General features: G+C 34.7%; 1 protein-coding gene and 1 pseudogene across 1 annotated transcript; one reads left to right on the top strand and one right to left on the bottom strand.

Annotated features, from left to right (window-relative positions):
• Nucleotides 1-7079: 7079 nt before the first annotated feature.
• LOC128182073 (uncharacterized) lies at nt 7080-12757 on the bottom strand (annotated as a pseudogene).
• Nucleotides 12758-18052: 5295 nt separating this feature from the next.
• Nucleotides 18053-18469, top strand: LOC128182072 (tripartite motif-containing protein 3-like). The gene has a single exon (XM_052850690.1). It carries the CDS (start codon nt 18053-18055, stop codon nt 18467-18469), a length of 417 nt encoding a protein of 138 aa, XP_052706650.1.
• Nucleotides 18470-19337: the final 868 nt, after the last annotated feature.

The raw sequence follows: 19337 nt of genomic DNA, 5'->3' as shown, positions 1-19337 counted from the left end.
TGCATTTTATATGACATTGTTTAATATGCCCAAGAAATCAAAGATATAAGCAATGAGAGGCTGGTCTCTGTTTTTTCTTCAGAAGATTTTATAAGAATTGCAACCGATATTTCTGTTTTAATAGCTCACCTGACTTTTCACATTTTCAACATCTTCTCAAGAACCACTGAGCCAATTTCAACCAAACTTGGCACAAAGCATCCATTGCCTAGGGGAATTCAAAATTGTGAAAATTAAGGACCACACCCTTTTGCAAAGGGAGATAATTAGGAATTTATGAAAATTTCCGAGAAATTTTCAAAAATCTTCTTCTCACGAGGCATAAGACCAGGAAAGCTGAAACTTGTGTGAAAGCATCCTCAGGTAGTGTAAATTCAAAGTTATGAAAATCATGACCCCCGGGGATAGGATTGGGCCACAATGGGAGTCGAAGTTTAACATAGGAATATATAGAGTAAATCTTTAAAAATCTTCGTCTCAAAAACTAATCAGCCAGGAAAACTGAAACTTGTGTGTAAGCATCCTAAGGTAGGGTAAATTCAAAGTTGTGAAAATCATGACTCCTAAGAGTAGGGTGGGGCCATAATGGGGAGTCCAAGTTTAACAAAGGAATATATAGAGTAAATCTTTAAAAATCTTCTTCTCAGAAAGGAAGGCCGAGTATAATTCGAGTGTGCGCGACTTTTTTTATTTCATGCTGCCGTTGGACTAAGTGCTGCTTAAAAAAATCAAATAAAATACATCGGTAATATCCATGCGTTTTTTTTTAAATTTAAAACATAAATCAGGTAAAACGCTACTACAGACAGCATCGTTCTCTAGTATTGTATAATATGCAAGAAATCGAGAGAATATGAATCGTTTGAAGGAGACCGTGTGTCTTTACCTTAGAATTGAAATATTGACAGAGCACCAAAAGGAAGCATGTACTTTATATGTATTTTTTTCATTCAGAGTTAAGTAATGAACGGCAATATAAACTGCGATATGCCAAATAAGGAGGAATGGGCACTGAACAATTACTTTGATCCTAGAACAAAATTTTAGCCAGATGATCAACATTAAAAAAAATTCCATCTGGTGACATTTTACTGTAGTTTTCATGCATGTAAAAGAACACAACTGAATCTTTGGACAGAAAAACAAGAAATGCATGTAATAAATTATTTGGAGATAATGGTGATGCTTCTTCGACCGTGTTCGAGATCAAGAATTCAGTGCACACACCCCCACCCCCTGCGTGCGCGCTTCAAGTCCTATTGATACCTTTTTCGTATCTTCTGTCTCCTTCTTCAGAGCATTTCAAACAGAGACATTTATTCTTGAAACTAAATTTCAAGTGTGTCTCTAAAATTGGACACCGCACATCATAGACATTTAATTTTCACATGGATGGTTCTGACCGCACGGACTTTCAAGTCATTACCTGTTTTATGGTCATAAAGAGCATCTACTGTGTGTAAGTAATGGATAAATAACGAGATGGTGTTGAATAGTTTAGAGAAAACATTCCCTCCGAGGGCTGAAGACCCGAGGAGGGGATGTTTTCTCTAAACTATTCAACACTATCGAGTTATTTATCTTACTTAAAAAAATTCCCCCATTTGAGCCTCTAAGAAGCATTGACCCATTCATATATCCAACTGTGATGTCATACAAAAGTTTAATTCCAGCAATACCATACACAATAGTCTAACCAAACACACCTTTTTAATCATGGACGAGTGAACAGGTGCGCAAGTTATAGAAAACCATACTGCTGTACTGAGCAGACATAGATTTAGAAGATTAATTTTTTAACGCAAAGTACACACTTGTACAATGTATATAGAGATCCACAGTTCATGGAAAGACATGGATACCGTTTGAATGCATGATATTTTAAACTTGCAAAGAGAAAGGAAAAATCAGAATTTTGACGTCAATTAACAGACGATGATTTATTTAAAAAATTGATAGGAGTCTTATGAAGTCATAGTGCGACAATATTTCCTATATTGTTAACCTAACTAGAAGTAGTGATATGGTTCAAGGTTCAAAGTGGAAGTCTAAAAGTTTATGAAAGTGATTTATATGTGATCCCGAATCTATCAAAATTAAGAAAAGGAGATATTTCTGCAAAAAATGTATTCGTGGCTTATCGGATATACATTTATGGATGACAAAATTCTGTTTTATAAATTTGGATTTATGTTGAAACATTTCTTCAGTTTTCTTTGTTTAATGCCCTGTTGGATATTTGAATATCCAACTGATTGACGGTTGGATATTAAAAATATTAAAAATATCCAACACCTATCAGTTGGATATTTATATATCCAACACCTGCTGGTTGAATAGTGAAAATAACGTTGACTAAATACAATGGGTGACGTCATAGAAGTTTTTTAAAGGCGCAAATATAGCGGTAATGGAAGGAAAGATTTCTAGGACTGTAATATACTTCATGAAAATAGTTTTTATTCTTTCAGTTTATGTATAATTTTAGTATATAAAATATATCAATGTTTAATCACAAAATTTTATCATTATTATATTTTAGACAACTCAGTTGGTCAAGCGGATTTAATCACCAAAACAAACTGTAAGACCACAAGTTGGTAAAAAAACTCCCTAGCTCCAATCGAGATATAGAATCGTAAATGTTTTGCATTTCATAACTGTTATATTTCATCGTATGATGATGAACTATGTGTAATCGTTAACTTTCTTAGGTCTATATTGTTTTTGATTCTTGAATATTAGAACTATGATATAAATCACAATCGTAGTTGTAACGATAAATAAGCTAAGATATTAGAGAACATTAAGAACAAAATTATACATTTTTTTCCGAGAGTTCAAACGTTTACATTTGACGATCGTGATTGTCAATATTACACGTATGATGTGGTAAAAGTTTTTACTCTGTATGGAATAAAATGTAAAAATTAAGATAGTGTTCACCTGTCCGAGAAAAGGAAGATTTTAAAACATACAGATAATTTAAAGCTACATAGTCCGATTTCTTTGGCTATGAGAGTATCAAATATTTTTCTATACAGACCAAATTTATTAAAAAGATGCCTATTTACACAAGCCAAATCCGTCTCCTTTCAAAGTTTGAATTATCTAAAGTACATAAAAAATTTCTGTATGAGAACACAAAAAAAACAAAACAAACAAACAAACAAACCAACTCCATCTAGGGAATGTTTAGAAACGGGAACCGGTTGGTTTTGTTCCCGAATGATAGGGTTTATTCAACCCGCATGTGATGTATCGATTGTACATGTATACAAAACACTTCCCCAAATATTAGTGAATAAAATGTACCGACGTTTATTTTTGATTTGAATTTTTTTCAAAGTCGTAATACAACCATACCTGCCTTGACCTCAGCAGCGAATTTTATTATGAGACGAAAGAAATCAATACAATTTATGTCGTTTGTTTTTGTAAAAAATTGTGTACATCACTTTTTCATTAAAATATGGCTTAATGGACCTGGAAAACTACTGCAATGTCTATTATGATACACATACTTTTCATAGCCATCGTATAAAAGCGAACACAAAATTTTAAATGAAATCGGGCATAGCAGCTTTAAAAATTTCACGATAAGCCTATATATTTTTTTATTAACGAAATCATTAATACAGTCATTTGGGGTATTTTGAATAACACTTTTTGTTCAACTTGATTGTAAAATATGTGTAAAAACGCATGTTTAATACAGTTCGTTGTTTTGGTCCAACAGAAAGATCATTCTCGTTCATGTGCGGACCTAGAAGATAGTGCATGGACTATTCCTTCCACCTCTTGGGAAATTCAAATTAATAAGATTATATAGCAAAATTCCCGAAATAGGCCTTAAAACCCCTCTCCGACATTGGAAAACAAAATTATCCCTCGGACACCCCCTGGAAATGCTTTCTGGATCCGCGCATGCGGTAACAAACATACACTATGTAACGCAGTCCGAGCAATTATTCCCATTTTCGTGTAATTAATTAAACCAATTGTCCACCAGGTAGCTTTTTGATATTTAAGCACTGATCGCCCCAGGCGATTAATTTCCTCCTTGGGAATAAAAAGTCCGATGTTTTGTTTACATTTTATTTTAATAACTGTTAAAATCTCGATATAGATATATAAAATCAACACAAGTTCACAATAAACAATAAATCCAAAGAATATCACATTGGAGTCTAAACGGAGTCAAAAACGCACTGCCCTGTATTAAATTTTCGCTCTCTCTATATAGTAAATTGTCATCACTCCTAATGAGTGATCGGTTATATAACAATGGGGCATCACTCCCTATGAGTGACTGGGTATAAACAATTCTAAAAATAGCACGGGTGACTGAAAATAAGGAAAACTAGACTCTTGTTGCTATAGCAACAAACAGGTCTTCCGTTCCTCATGTATTAATCTGCACAAAAAATCCAGTTATCTTGTAAACAGAAAATGGATACATGTACATTTTGTCTTTCCTCAAAGTTTGGATGTCCAAGTTTTCGTTAGTTATAATATCTCGTTGAAAAAAGGTTTTTATCTAGGGACCGGAAACGAACAAACGGAAGTGATTTAAAAAACGGAAAGTAGATATGTTAGTTCACCTACGTACGTTACTGTTTATCACATTGAGTAAAATGTTTTTAAAAAAGTTAAAAGTTTTAAAAAAAGTTCTATTGCTTTTGAACATTTCAAGTATTAACCGGAAGTGACGTAGGATCCAATGAAACCCGTTAAACACATGTTCAATCAATGTCCATTATCTATATAAGTCTTGATCTATCACAGTTTCTTGTGGGTACTTTGTTTTTAAAAAAGAAGGCTACCTGAGATATTTGAGATATCTCACCGGAAGTAGATCTTTTTTTACCATGTGTAGATGACTTTTTGTATTTCTATAGCTAAGATGTTACTTCAATGCTAAATAACCAAAATATTTTTAAAAATATCATAATTGGGTGAACTTCCTGTGACGACCGGAAGGTACGCCGGATAAAACAAAATAGTGTTAACACATGTACATACATAGGTCTATCATCCCACAAAAATTGGTTGTTCAATTCGTTACTGTTTTTGAGATCTCGTCGAAATCAGGTTTTTGGTCTCTGGACAGGAAACGGGCAAACGGAAGTGTTCAATGTAAATTGTATTCAATATTTCTTGTATACTTGCCTTTTGTACATTATTGTTCATTTATCTAACTAAAATATATCAAAGGAAAAAAGTTAAACTGATAAACTGATAAAAACTGATTTTTTTAACTCTTCCGGTATGGACCGGAAGTGACGGAAGACAAAATGAAACCGGTTAAACACATCTTCAATCAAATGTCTGTCATCCATGAAAGTTTCGTGTCTTGATCGCTTATAGTTTCTGAGATCTCGCGGGTACAAAATGTGTTTTAAAAAAGCTACCTGAGATAATTGAGATATCTCACCGGAAGTAGAAATTTTTTGTTGATATTACATCGCAGAGATTTCCTATGTATAGATTTATTCTTTTATATTTATTCTATTGACAAAAAATTTGATGCGTAAAAAGAAATATTTTTTAAGTGCTTCCGGTGACGACCGGAAGTTATGACGAACAAAACAAAAGTTTTTAAACACATTTACAGCTATAGGTCTATCATCCCACAAAGTTTGAATGTTTAAGTCTTTACCGTTTTTTAGATCTCGAGGTGACAAGCTTTTTGTTGCGGGACAGGAAACGGACGACTGGAAGTGGATTTAGAACTTTTTAAATTAAAATCCTGTAGATCTTTCTATTTTCTGTCATTCCTGAAAATTTTATAAAAATCCATCCAGACATCTCTGAGAAATTCACGAGAGAAAAAGGGGAAAAATATAAATAACTAGAGCAAAGCTCGTTGCAAAGCAACGAGTGGGTCTTCCGTTAATGTCGGAAGTAAAGCTAGAAGTTCCTGTAAGAAGCAGAGCTCTTAAACCAGTAACAAGAGTAACTAAACTAAAAAGATGAAAAAAAAATGGAATTATTCCTATTACAACTTAACAAAATCCGAATGATTTTAAGTGCGAATTAACAAAAACCTTTCTGATTTCAAGAACGACTTAACAAAAAAATCCGAATGTATTCAAGTACGACTTAACAGTTATTTTTGGTACGAGTTAATTTTACTTTGAACATTACGCTATTTTTTAAACCAAAGACGCGGAATCAAAATTTCCGGAAAAATCAATTTTTAAACCCCGATATCTCTGTAATGCATCGTCCGATTTTAAAACGGCTTTCAGTGTTAGATTCAGCTTAATAGGCTGTACAAAACACATATTCATTTTAGATTTGATGAGAAAATTCATTTTTTCGAAAAATTTGTTTCACTTCCGGTTTCGACCGGAAGTGACAGATTTTAATTTCGAGCGTTAATAGTTATGAATCAAAATAGGAGACAGAAGAAATAGGTATAATAACATGCTTTAATCTTTACTTGTGGGTGTTAAGGAAGCATATAGAATCATAGTTGCATGTAATTCCGTGAAATCACAAATCTTAGTTATTATGTACAAACTCAAATATATAAGCATTTTAATAAATTTGGGCATTGCCAATATGTTTATGTATAGCTCTGTTTTATGATAGAGACCAATACAGTTTTTTTTAAAATAGGCACGAGCATTGAACTCTCTTGAAAAGATGTGTTTCAACCATTCCTTGACTCAGTGTACAGTCCGTGCCGTAGATGTCTACCTAATTCAGCTTACCGTGACTGATTTCAAAAAGTTAAAGAAGAGATTGAAAGTATGTTTTTCAGAAGGGTAGAAATATTTTGAAGACAGGTAATGTTTTATTCACTCTCTGAGTATAACGCTTTCAAAATCTCGTCAAATACAAATTACATATCAAACAACCTTTGTGTAATACTTTTGGGCTATTTGGATCCCTAATATGATGGACCTCTTTTAAATATCAAGTTGTTGTGAATAAAGTCATAATGGGCTCATCAAGTGTTTTTAAATTTTTAACCGTTCTTGAGATATGTGGTCAAAATGTGTTTTAGGGATCTTGCCATTGAACTTTTATCATTGATACCAGCGCGATTACCACCACACAATAAGAGGTTATGTCCCTGCGAAAAACAATTTTAACAACATAATTGTATCTTTAAAAGTTTATTTTTATTGAAGACAATATCAATTGATTCGGATTTAAAAAATTTGAAGTCATGAAGCGCTGCTTGATTTTTCATCAAAATGTGATTTTGTGTCTAATCATGATATGAAAACAATTCGACACTGTGAGCAATTTACAATCACAACATCAGATTAAAAGTTGTTAATGTATATATTCAAAAAAATAAATTGTTATATACGTTGTCAAGTTATAATACAAAACAGAAGAAAGTTTTCAGAATAGCACTTTGTTGATTAGGTTTATAACAAAATAAAAATCTTCTATTAGCATGAGTTATTAAGAAGCTGCTTATTTATAAAAGGAAATCAAAAAAATGTTATCCATCCAAAGATTTTTGGTATAAAATATCAAACACGTATTGTCAATATACTGTACAAGTACATAAAACTATGTTATTTTTTTTAAAGCAAATTAATCCATTGAGTAAAGGGTATACATAATGCCTCATTAAGATAAAAATGATCGATATAATTAGTTTCTTGTATTTTTGGTAAAGGTTTTCTATCGTCATTACCTCCTGCTAGATGGTGCGGTTAATTAAGATCGTTCCATACATATTTCATTTTTATATGATAAACATAATGACTGTATATGGAATTATTGTCTTTAATTTGATTCGGTATGCATCGGCATGCTCTACGTATGATCAATTTCAAAAACGAGGCAAGCTGTAGATAAAAGAAGATTTTTAACGCCCTCAATTGAAGTCATTCATTTCGTAATCTTTATGGTCGATACAACGACCTTGTCGGCCAAAAAAAAATCTTCTGCTGGGTCTAATGCTGACTGACGTTTTTCATACATATAAGTAGGCAATTATCATTCATCGAATTTTTTAACGGAATAATTTTCTGTTTACTTTTTACGACAACTGACAGGTGTGATTGGTCAGCAGAGGATGCTCACTCCTTCATATCACTTGATCCTACCCTCATATTTGTAGTTGTTCGTTGTTTTACTCATATTTTATACATGTATATCTTTTGGACTTTTGATTTTGAACAATGTTCGTTAAAAGCTCATTTCTTTTCAATATAAACAACTGTTGCCTTGCAGCATACATTGGGACCAAACACTACCTCCCTTCTTGGTACATGTCTAAATAAATGTGGGGGAAAAACCAAAGTGAGATTATTTTTCACAAACGTTTTTTTTTTAATTAGCTGGCCATTCCACATTCAGATGGTATATTGTGAAAACATTAAAACATTAAGTTCGCTGGTCGTATTCTTTATGGCTATTCATATGATTTCAATGTGGTACAGGTTAATTAATTAATTAAACAGCAGTGCAATAAACGTTTTTGCATCATTGATTTACTACAAGTAATTTCTTAGAAACTAAGCAATGTTCAAAAGACTTAACAGACCCTTTTGTCTCAATCGGACGGGCTAGCCAATTTTTCTTTATATCAAACTATTTCTAACGAGCGCATTTGTGTATTATCATGTAAAGATATTACATTTTGTAGTTTGTGCAAATGATCACGAGTACATTGACAGCATATAAACACCTTTAGAGGTTGTAGAGAGATCGATGTAACATAAAAGGGAGACCACATACCTTGATATTTTTTCTTAGCTGAAAATATATCATTTAATAAAAATCTATTTATCTTTATATGTTATTAATTTTTTTTTATATAAAAATGTGATAACATGTATTCCCGTACTTATTCGCTGAAATCTACATGTTCTAAAATTGTATTGCAATATCAGAAAGGTAATAAATGGGCTATAATCATATTGAGCTACACATGTGATAAAAATAATATTTCTGATGGATTTGGGTAAACTTGTGCATTAATTTTTTTTCATAAAACTTGATATTGAAAAGAAAACCACTGTTATACAGTGTCCATGAAATATATTATATACAATCTACCTTTATTTACACACAGTACCTTCACCGATACATTGGTTATACTTTTTAAGGGTTTTGTTTTATTTTACATTTTTGAATTCGTTTAATCTTTTTAGCTATCGAAGTCAGTACAGGTTCGATAAATGTTTTAACGCACTGGTATTTATCTAGAATAATATTTATAATTCTATCATCATACATACATGTACAAGAGACTAGTGCTTTATCTGACTATAACAAAAATTGGAAATATTCCGATTTTAGTAAACTGTAGAAAGGTTTGTAGAATTTCATTTAAGATGAAGTTTTTCAACGAAATATCTCAGTCTGTAATCATGACAACCCATCTTTACAGCATCAGAACACGTATATATCTTCAAAGAAAGAAAACTACAGCCTCGTGATAACTGTAAAACGTGGAGATTCTTTCAGCGTGTACTTGATTTTGATTTGATATATACACATGATCTAAGGTGGTTCCACCTTCTGTTGTGAAAAAAACTACTATCTGGTTAAACCCGTTGTTTTTCATAAACGTTTGTATTGGTCCTTTCGTTTTGGTATCTTCGTTGAAATCTCCTAGGACAATGCAAGTCTCGCCTTGTAGTGTTACTGTGTCTACGAGAGATTTCAGGGAATGCAAAAACCTGGTTGTGCTTAAAGTAGGCGGCCGGTAAACATTGACCAGTACTAATCTCTTTTTTAAAAACTTGACAACAATGCTTTCTATGTTTTGGATCGAATGATGAATTACATGTTTTTCATCATCATTTTCTTTGAGATAGAGAGCGACTCCGCCTTCTTTTGAATTACGCAGCGACTTCATTTGTTCATCAATGTTGCTATACGCTTGCATCCTTGTAAGATGGTGAAACTTAAAGCCATTTAGGTTTAGTTGAGTGGTGTCTTGATCAGGTTTTAACCATGTCTCTGTTAAACAAATTACGTCTGCCTTTGTAAATCGACTGTTGACCTCCATATGGCTAAAGTGTTTGTTCAAACTTTGAATGTTATGAAGTACAACTATTGTACTGTTGGAGTCATTCTCAAAGGGCCCGTCAAGATCAAGCTTTTGCATGTTTTCCATGGCTGATTTAACACCTGAATCCGCATACAACTTCTTTATCAACTTTGTTTTGTCATTTGTTTCAATGAACAATCCGTTTTTTGATGTTACTCTTGTCAGTGCCACATAAGCTTGACCGTGAGCGAATGTTCTGTCAAGGTTGACAACAACTTTTTCTACAGTCATACCTTGTACTTTGTGAGCTGTACAGGCCCATGAGAGTTTTAATGGAAATTGTTGTCTCACTATTGCGATTGATTTTCTAATAACAATTTCTTCTTGGATTATCTCAATTAAAACCATGTTTCCATTTTTAGTTCGCTTTCCAGTTTGTTTTCCTACATTTTGACTGTCAAAGATAACAGCTATTGCTTTAACGTTTGACTTGTCCGCCTCTGTATGTTCAAAGTGGGAAATGTATCCCATTACTCCATTAACTAAGCCATCTTTAACATCGGAGTTTCTTGTTAGCATGACACGTGCATTAACTGCAAGCAAGAGCGAGCTTGATAAACTGTCATTTTTGGTTTGGGATGGTTTATCTTTAAGGCAAAGTTTTCCTGAGGTTTTATCTTTTTGATAATCTTTTGCATCAATTTGTATGAAATCTTTGCATTTTTGTTTCAACATATTTAAATTGTACGTGTTTACCTCATCATTAGTAGAGAAAACATGAAGGACATCTTCGGGACCTTCTCTAATGCAGTCATTTACTGTGTTTAATGTTTCGATTGCTAGAGGTTCTTCTAAAGTTCTTGTGCACAGCAAATTCAAAGCTGTTGCGAAAGGGACATCATCGCGCTGACGCATAATTTCACTCAATTCAACTTCGTGGAACAAATCTCGCCAAAAGTCAATGGGATATGATGCGTTATCATTGTAAAGTCTCTCGTCTTTTTTTTGTTTTACAGGTTAAAGTTGGAAAAAGTCAGCAACAGCAATCACACTAACTCCTCCAAATGGATCTTTACATTTCTTGATTTGTACCAGTCTCTCATGAATGTAGAATAATAGCCTCTTGTATACCATCGATACTTCATCAATTACAAGAATCTGCAAGTCTGCCAATTTCATTCTGATTTCACTTAAAGATTGTTCTTTTAGTGGTTCGTATGGCAGAGGCAAAAACTTTGTCAATGAGAAAACGCTATGAATTGTACTGCCTCCAATGTTAAAAGCAGCTGTGCCAGTAAACGCTGTCAGCAAAACTGATAAGGATTCTGGTGATGATAGACTTCTAGAGAAAAGGCGTGATGCTTCGAAATTGATAGCTTTCACAATTTGGCTTTTTCCAGTACCTGCCCCACCAGTAAGAAATATATGAAATGGAGCTGGATTTTCATTGACAAGTTTTCTTATACACCAGTCTCTCACAAAGTAGAATACTTTCTGTTGGATTTTGTTTAAGTTTTGCACTATGGTCAACATTTCTTCATTTGAGACACTGATTTGCTGTACATGATATAAGACATCAGGTTTGTGCAAGTCATTTTCTATGTCTGGAATTGTTTCGACAAATTCATCTGAGTTTTGGTGTTGAGACTTTATCATGACACATTCATCTCTATCACGTTCAGTTTCGGGACACAGATTTGCCCATGCATCCTCTGGTTCTCCAATGTTTTCATACGTTTCTTGAGCTTCATCTATGATATTTTCGTTTTCAGCAAAGCGAGCATGATTTGATTCCACAATGACTTTGACTGGTTTAAAATATTTAATGGAAAAAAATCGTTAAATAAAATCTAATGTGGTTTTCAATTTTTCTGCACCGCTTGGTGGGTTCTAGGACCGACAACATCCAAAAATTTAAGTGCATGCCGTTTTTTCTGACGTTGGAACCATTTTAACGAGATCTTGGACTTTGGGTAATTCTGTCAAACAGCAATGTGGCGTAGGCCTGTCTATTTTATTGCTGGCCACTCAGCCATAGTTCTTAGAAATTAACAAGATTTTTTTTTTTCAGAAACAGGTGTACATGATAGGTCTTGCCACAAAAAAACTTTTCATTCGGCCGACTTATCCTTCAGAACAAGGGCTTTAATTTTTACATCCCTTCCCCGTACTAGTACTTTTCTTGTCATTTCCTCCTGTAAAAAATTAATATATGTTAAAATGTAACAGTAAGTAAGTTTAGTTTAAAGCAGGTTATATCTACATGTATATTACATTTTACAGTGTCATTCATACAAAAACAAAATATACGGCAATTGAACAATTATGTACGAAAATTGTTACTAACTGCAACCACCTGTCCTCTGGTAGACATCATGGTTTTCACAGGTGATTTCTCCACATCGATAAGTGGAGACTCTGGGGATGTGGGTGGGACTGCCAATTCCAGTGCTGTCCTGTCATGTTCAGCTGACACGCTGACAGGACCAGTCTTACACACTCTTGACTTACTAGTTATGGTGATGGAATTGTCTGGCTTGACAACTATGTTCATCAACATAACAGTACTCCCAACTTCCATGTTTCTTAGCTTTTCTTGATCGTAGACAGTGCACTTGATAGCGATGTGCTGTCAGCCACACCAACATACACACGCCTCCTTTCCTCGCCACTTTGGTTCACATCACTGCTTCTCAGCAGAAACGCCACAGACTTTAACGGTTACTGGTGTACATAGGCTCCATCTTTTTTTATTTTAAAAAGATTCTCCAATGTTGGCATCTGAAATCACAATTGTGAGAATTCTGAAATTTATTTAACACAAAAATTCCAACAAGCTCACTAATAATGGATACTGTATCCATGTTTGCAGTACTGAAAGCAATCCTATTGCTAATAAATTAAGCTCAAACCCCTTTTTTCAATGCAGAATTATGTATACTGGCTTTTGTTCATAATAATACGATTCTTAAGTGCCAATCATCGAAATCTTTTTTTCTTGTTAATATTTGTGTACGTTTGATCTAATGATCTGTAGTAGGTTTAGAACCATTTTAACAAGGCCTTGGACTTTCCGTAGGACGTAGCTATCATTTCTTGCGTCAAAACATGTTAAAAATGACGCTGGATTCAAGTGAAATATGCACCGATTGCGTAGTCTTAGCTCAAAAGCCAGACAAATCGTGTTGAGTTCAATGAGCTTTCACTGAGTGGGCAGCAATGAAATAGACAGGCATACGTCACATTGCTGTTTGACACAACTACCAAAAGTCCAAGCTCCTGTTATAATGGTTCTATCAATCAATTGTCTTAATTGGTACGTACCTCTCTTTCACATACTAGTATTCAAAAATGCAACTTTAGCATTTTCTTTCTCGACAGCACCGGAAACGTTAATGTTTGCATCACAAAAATTAAAGAGGTAATGCAGGTACATTTTTTCACCTCACTAAGAGCAATATGATGCATATGTTCAATTTTCTGATGACAGCACTAGAGAGTGTTCAACATTGAGCTTTATGAACAGTCCTAGCTGAGGCTAAATTAACGATACATTGCTTTCTTGTAATTTGGAAAGAATGATAATAGTTAAACCGAAATTTCCTCGTAACCTCTAGAATTAATAGGTGTCCAGTGTTGTTGAATATCGTCTGTGTACAAGTGAAAATATTATTTTCTACATTTTTGCCAATATCTGTATCATTAGACAAAACCGTGGAGTGCAGGGTCTTCCGAGGCTTTTTAAAACGTTTTAAATTTACATACATTTGTTTTTAGTGATCCAATCATGGACTTGCTGCGGCATTTATATAGGGGTTATTTCCGGAAGACTCACTTCCATTTAATTCCAATATTAAGCGCTATAATGATCAGAAAAAATTCTTTGCTGCGGATCAGGAACCCTTGGCTAGCGAAGATGGCAAGATATATTCTTGTTGCGATTGAGTCGGGCATTCTCTACGAGTTGAGGATAATTTTAAGTTCTTCAAGTCCCTGACACAATTTTCGTTCGTGAGGACCGTTGGGAATTATAGAAACCCTTGGCTAGCGAAGATGATATCTTGCATACACTGTCAATAGACATTTAGGAATCTCTCAACGTATACATTGTGCTGATTTTTTAAAAATAAGATGAAAATCTGTATTGTTATACAGTTAATAGTGTCGAATAGCTCCTGAAATTACTTATTAATTATGGTACTTATATATCTTTTCACATATAATCATTGTGCTTTGGTACGCACTAATTCACTAAATATAAAATGATTCTACTAAGTAACGATTTCGTACTAATGTGATTTATTTCAAAATGTTCAGACACTCCCACCCCAAACCAAACACAAAATCACCGACAGGCAAACAACTCACTCTTCGACGACGGTTTAGATATTCTAATTTATGATTTCATCGTTATTTGCTCAGAATCTCATTCTTTCCTTAAACATGCAAAGAAATATCTCGAGACTATCCCAAGACTTGCCCTCAGATACGACTCTGAAAAATTCAAAAGCATAAATTATGGCTGCTGGTTTGTACTTTCAAAAAAGGGTATTACGCAACCCAACCTTACACTTTGTTTTTTTGTCCATTATAAATCGATACAACGACTTGCACGTGTTATTAATTTATAAATTACAATCGATTCACAAGGATTTTTAAGTCAGTTGCCACCTGAAATTGCCAGATCAACTACGAATGTGCAACAGGTAATATATACATTGTATTTTAAACTTTATGTATTACACCCAGAATGAATATATAACTTTAAGTTACTACCGAAAAATATGTATAAATACTAGTATATAACAGTTTTCTTTTCATCCTTTTATTGATATTCTTCTGCAATGGTACTTTTATTTACTCACGTACTTACTGTCCCGTGACACCTTTGGCATATAGGGTGTTTTGGAGTGTGCCCTAGCTTCTCCTTTGTTCTTTCATTTCGGCTTCCACTGTCTACCGCCAAGTGACTTTGGGCCTTCCTCTCTTCCGTTTTCCTCTGGGGTCTAGAAGAGAGCTGTCTTTATAATGCCATCCGAGTCTAAGTACATGGCCAAGCCAATTTCAACGTCTTCTGAATATAGACTCCAAAATAGTCTTAAGATCCTTCTCAGGAAAGTTGACAGTTTGCTTAGATCTCTCTCTCTCTCTCTCTCTGTCATTCGCCAGCATTCTGGTTCGTACAAAAGGATAAGTATGAAGCAGCTTTTGTATAGCTTTAGTTTTGTTCTAGTAGTGCACTGACTAGATTTTCAAACAGTTTGTAGGTTGTTAAATGCTGCTCTTGCCTTGGATAGTCTCTGTTCGATATCAGTCTCCTCTCCACCATCTGTTGTTACTTTGCTACCGAAGTACGTAAAGGTGCTGGTATGTGGGAGGATGGGATCTTCCACTTTAACAGCTGTTAGGTTGTTAACATTTAGGGTCATGACCTCTGATTTTTGGTGCTTATCTTTAGCCCAATGCTTCCTGCGTACTTGTGGAGTCTGTTGGTCTTGTCTTGAATGCGCTGGTCGGAGTGGAAGAATATGTCTATGTCATCGGCAAAGTCCAGGTCTTCTAGTGTCGTACATGTGCCCCATCTGATGCCTCTCGGGATGTCAGATGTTGTATTCTTCATGATCCAGTCAATGATTATGATAAAGAGTGTTGATGACATTACACATCCTGGACGGACTCCTGTTTTAACATCAAACTCGCTGTTGGTGCTTCCAACTCTGCATCTGAAGTTGACATAAAAACTCTTGATAATATCTGTCAGATAATTTTTTTAGAGAGTGTCCCTATGAATGCTGTCGAAGTCTTTTTCAAAATCAATAAAATTAAGATATAATTGTCGTTGTCATTCTGTACACTGTTCTATGATGTTTCTGTGTGTAAATAGTTGATCAATACATCCTCGCCTTGGTCTGAATCAAGCTTGTGTTTTACGCAGTTTGACATCCAAAGCTATGGATATTCTGATGATTTGGGGCATTATCTTTCTGGGGTTGGAAAGAAGTGTTATTCCTCGCCAATTGTTGCAATCATTCAGGTTGCCTTTCTTTGATATTTTAATGATGACTCCATGGTTCCATTCATTCGTATGGTGTTTCTTTTCAAGATGTCATGAAAAATTGACTGTAAAATTGTGGCTGTAAGTAAAGGATCTGTTTTGAATAATTCTGCATTTAAGTTGTCATATCCAGAGCTTTTCCATTTTTTAGGGATTGTATTGCAGAGACAATTTGGAATTTGTGGTGATTCAATGTTGATGTATATGTTACTTGCTGGATCACTGATATCAGGTTCATGAGTTGGAGGTGGCATGTTCAGTATTTCCTCAAAATGCTCGGTCCATGTAACTGTCTTCCATCTCTTTCTCTCTTGACAGCAACTGTCCCTTTTTTGTCCTTGACAGGAAAGTTTGGAGATGGTCTCTTCCTGCCACTCACTGCTTTTGTTATTTCGTAAAGTTTTCCCTGCTCTCCTCTATTGGCTGCCTCTTCTGCTTTTGTTGCAAGGGCATCTTTGTGTGCTCTCTTATCTGTGCGCAGAGCCTTCTTCACTGTGTAACAGGTAATATATTAGGTTTCGATGGAATTTAAATGTTATTGTATTTTAATTTTAATGTATGACCCCCAGGATGAATATACAAGTTTAATTTACTATCGCTGATTGTAAACCTGGTATAAATATACTATATACAAATGTAGCAGTTTCCTTTTTATCTTCTTATTGATATTCTTCTAAAATGGGTTTTTAAAATAGTTTTGTATAGTTTTGTATATATATATATATATATGTGTGTGTGCTACCAATAAAAGGCAAATCGGTGGTATTTGTAAAAAAAACACCAAATTGATTAATTTCACAAATAACAAAGACGCATAACAATGGATCCCGATTTTTGTCTTCAGGATGTTATACGATGTTATATATGTGGGACCCCTACCCCACTTCTGTATTGTGACATTTGTCGCATTGGTTTATGCAAGGCTTGTGTTGCGGAACATCTCTCAGATGAATCGAAGGAGCACCGTGTGGTTTTGTTCAAAAAGCGTGGATCAATTGTTAATTATCCGACTTGCATCGAGCACCCTACAAAGAATTGCGAACTTTTCTGTGAACAATGTGACGTTCCTATTTGTGTGCATTGTGTTGCATCACAGGTGCACAAAGGTCATGATTTTCTACAACATTTTGAAAGTCAAATGAACAAAGTAAAAGTCATACAGAAAGATTTACGAGAGTTGGAAAAAATGATTTATCCGAAATATCAAGAGATTGCAGCTGACATTCAGTTTCAGAAAACTGAACTCTATAACAACGCTCATAGCTTGACAACTGACATAGAAAAACTGGGACAATATTGGCACAGAAAAATAGGAAACCTTACCAAAAAACTGAAATCTGATATCGATGAAATGTTTTGTAAAGATTTCTTAGTTTTGGACAGACAGGAAAACGAAATCTCGAGGAGTATTTCTGAAATCTTTCAGAGAATTCTTGTTTTAAAAAAGATGCTGTATTCCGGCGATTCAGCCCTAATTGATGCTTATGTATCCAGAAATTCTAAATTTAGAAAACTGCCACTAATAAAGATCACGAAATCGTTGCCGTGCTTTTCTGAAATAAAAAGAAATAGATACAGAGGAACTTGCTCATCGTTTCGGAACTCTGTCCGCATCATCTACTGTGGTGGAAGAATATGGGTATGTCGTGTTGAACCATTCAGAAGAGAGCCCAATGGCGATGCTTAAAGAGCCAGAAGTTACCGCAAAAATTGATACTGGGTTTGGGAATGGATTGCATAACGTAGTTGCTCAGAACGATGAGGAGATCTGGACTAGTGGTTGGGACAAGATCTTAAAACTCTACAACCTTAATGGGGAACTGATAAAGTCTGTTCAAACAAAGTCTGGAAACGCGCCTCAAGATATGACAATCACCGGCAATGGTGATCTAGTTTATACTGATGACAAAGATAGAACTGTGAACATTTTGAAAAACACAAATATTGAAGAGATGGTGTGGCTACCGGGGTGGAAACCTCAAGGTGTATGCTCTGCATTCTCCGACCACCTCCTCGTTATAATGGTCAATAATAATTTTGATCAAACAAAAGTTGTACGTTACTGGGGCTCCACAGAGACACAAACTATTCAATTTGATGACAAGGGTCGAGGTCTCTATTCATCAAGTCGACTCACCCATCCAAAGTACATTACCGAAAACGGGAACCGGGATATCTGTGTGTCTGATTGTTGGGCTGGTGCCGTAGTTGTGGTCAGTGAGGGTGGGGCACTACGCTTTAAATACTCGGGTGATCCTTCTACCTCTAAAAAGCCGTTCGATCCACACGGGATCGCAGTAGACAGCCAGAGTCGAATTTTGATATCAGACCCCACCAGTAACCGCACCCATATCCTTGATCAGGACGGACAGTTCTTACGTTACATCGAAAACTGCAATTTGCGATCTCCAAGGGGAATGTGTCAACACCAAAGATGAACTCTTTGTGGCAGAGTCTGGAGATGATGGCACAGTCAAGAAAATAAAATATACCAATTGAAAAAAATGTATACTAGAAGGTGCGCTGAAGTTTTATTTTTGACATTATATTGTTGCATTAAATACGTAAAAAAAATAGTTGGAGATAATGAATAATAGTAACATAATCATGCTTTTTAAGAATATTTTGATCGATGTTAACAAGCCGTCGTCAGCTAGAACCAGTGCGTGGGATGCGTACTATTCGTTCAGTGTATCTTACATGGCCATCAAATAGTCAATTTAGATAAGCTTGTTATGGACTTGCTGTATCATTTGATAAACCTGGTGTAATATGGAGGCTATAAGACTAGCTCGATTAAAATTCTACAAAATTATAATGTTTGTCGCTCTTATGTTGGGAACTTGATGAACACATGGAGAGGAAAATACGGGGGTCAAACTGACCTTACATGTTTTAATTAAAATAACTAATGAGTAAATAAATGTTAAACAATTTACGCGTAGACTCCATCGTCGCATTAACGGTTGGCAAGTGTCTGGCTACGAAACGACAATGTATACACTTACATGTACCTCTACATGCTGAAACTTTCAAAATGTTTATGAACAATAATTAAGGTATGTATTGTAATAACAATTTAATCATGAAAGTATGCGCAGTTCCTTCATGATGCTTAATAAATAATTTTTGTACTTCATCGTGTGCCAATAAAATAATTTTCAACAAAATTCTTTAAAAATATTTTTTTGAAGAAGGAGAAAGAAAAAATGCGATGCGTAATGAACCTTGTTTATTCATTTCAGTTTGATTTATGCTAAGTGTTTGCATACTGATGTATGCGTTTCCTCTTATCGAAAACAAATT

Source organism: Crassostrea angulata, chromosome 4, assembly GCF_025612915.1.
Source record: "Crassostrea angulata isolate pt1a10 chromosome 4, ASM2561291v2, whole genome shotgun sequence".
In the NCBI taxonomy this organism is placed as follows: Eukaryota; Metazoa; Mollusca; class Bivalvia; order Ostreida; family Ostreidae; genus Magallana; species Magallana angulata.
This window is presented reverse-complemented; position numbering and strand designations above follow the sequence as displayed.

Bases quoted from the DNA above. Each gene is read 5' to 3' on its own strand.
- LOC128182072 (XM_052850690.1), top strand. From the start codon at position 18,053: ATGGTCAATAATAATTTTGATCAAACAAAAGTTGTACGTTACTGGGGC.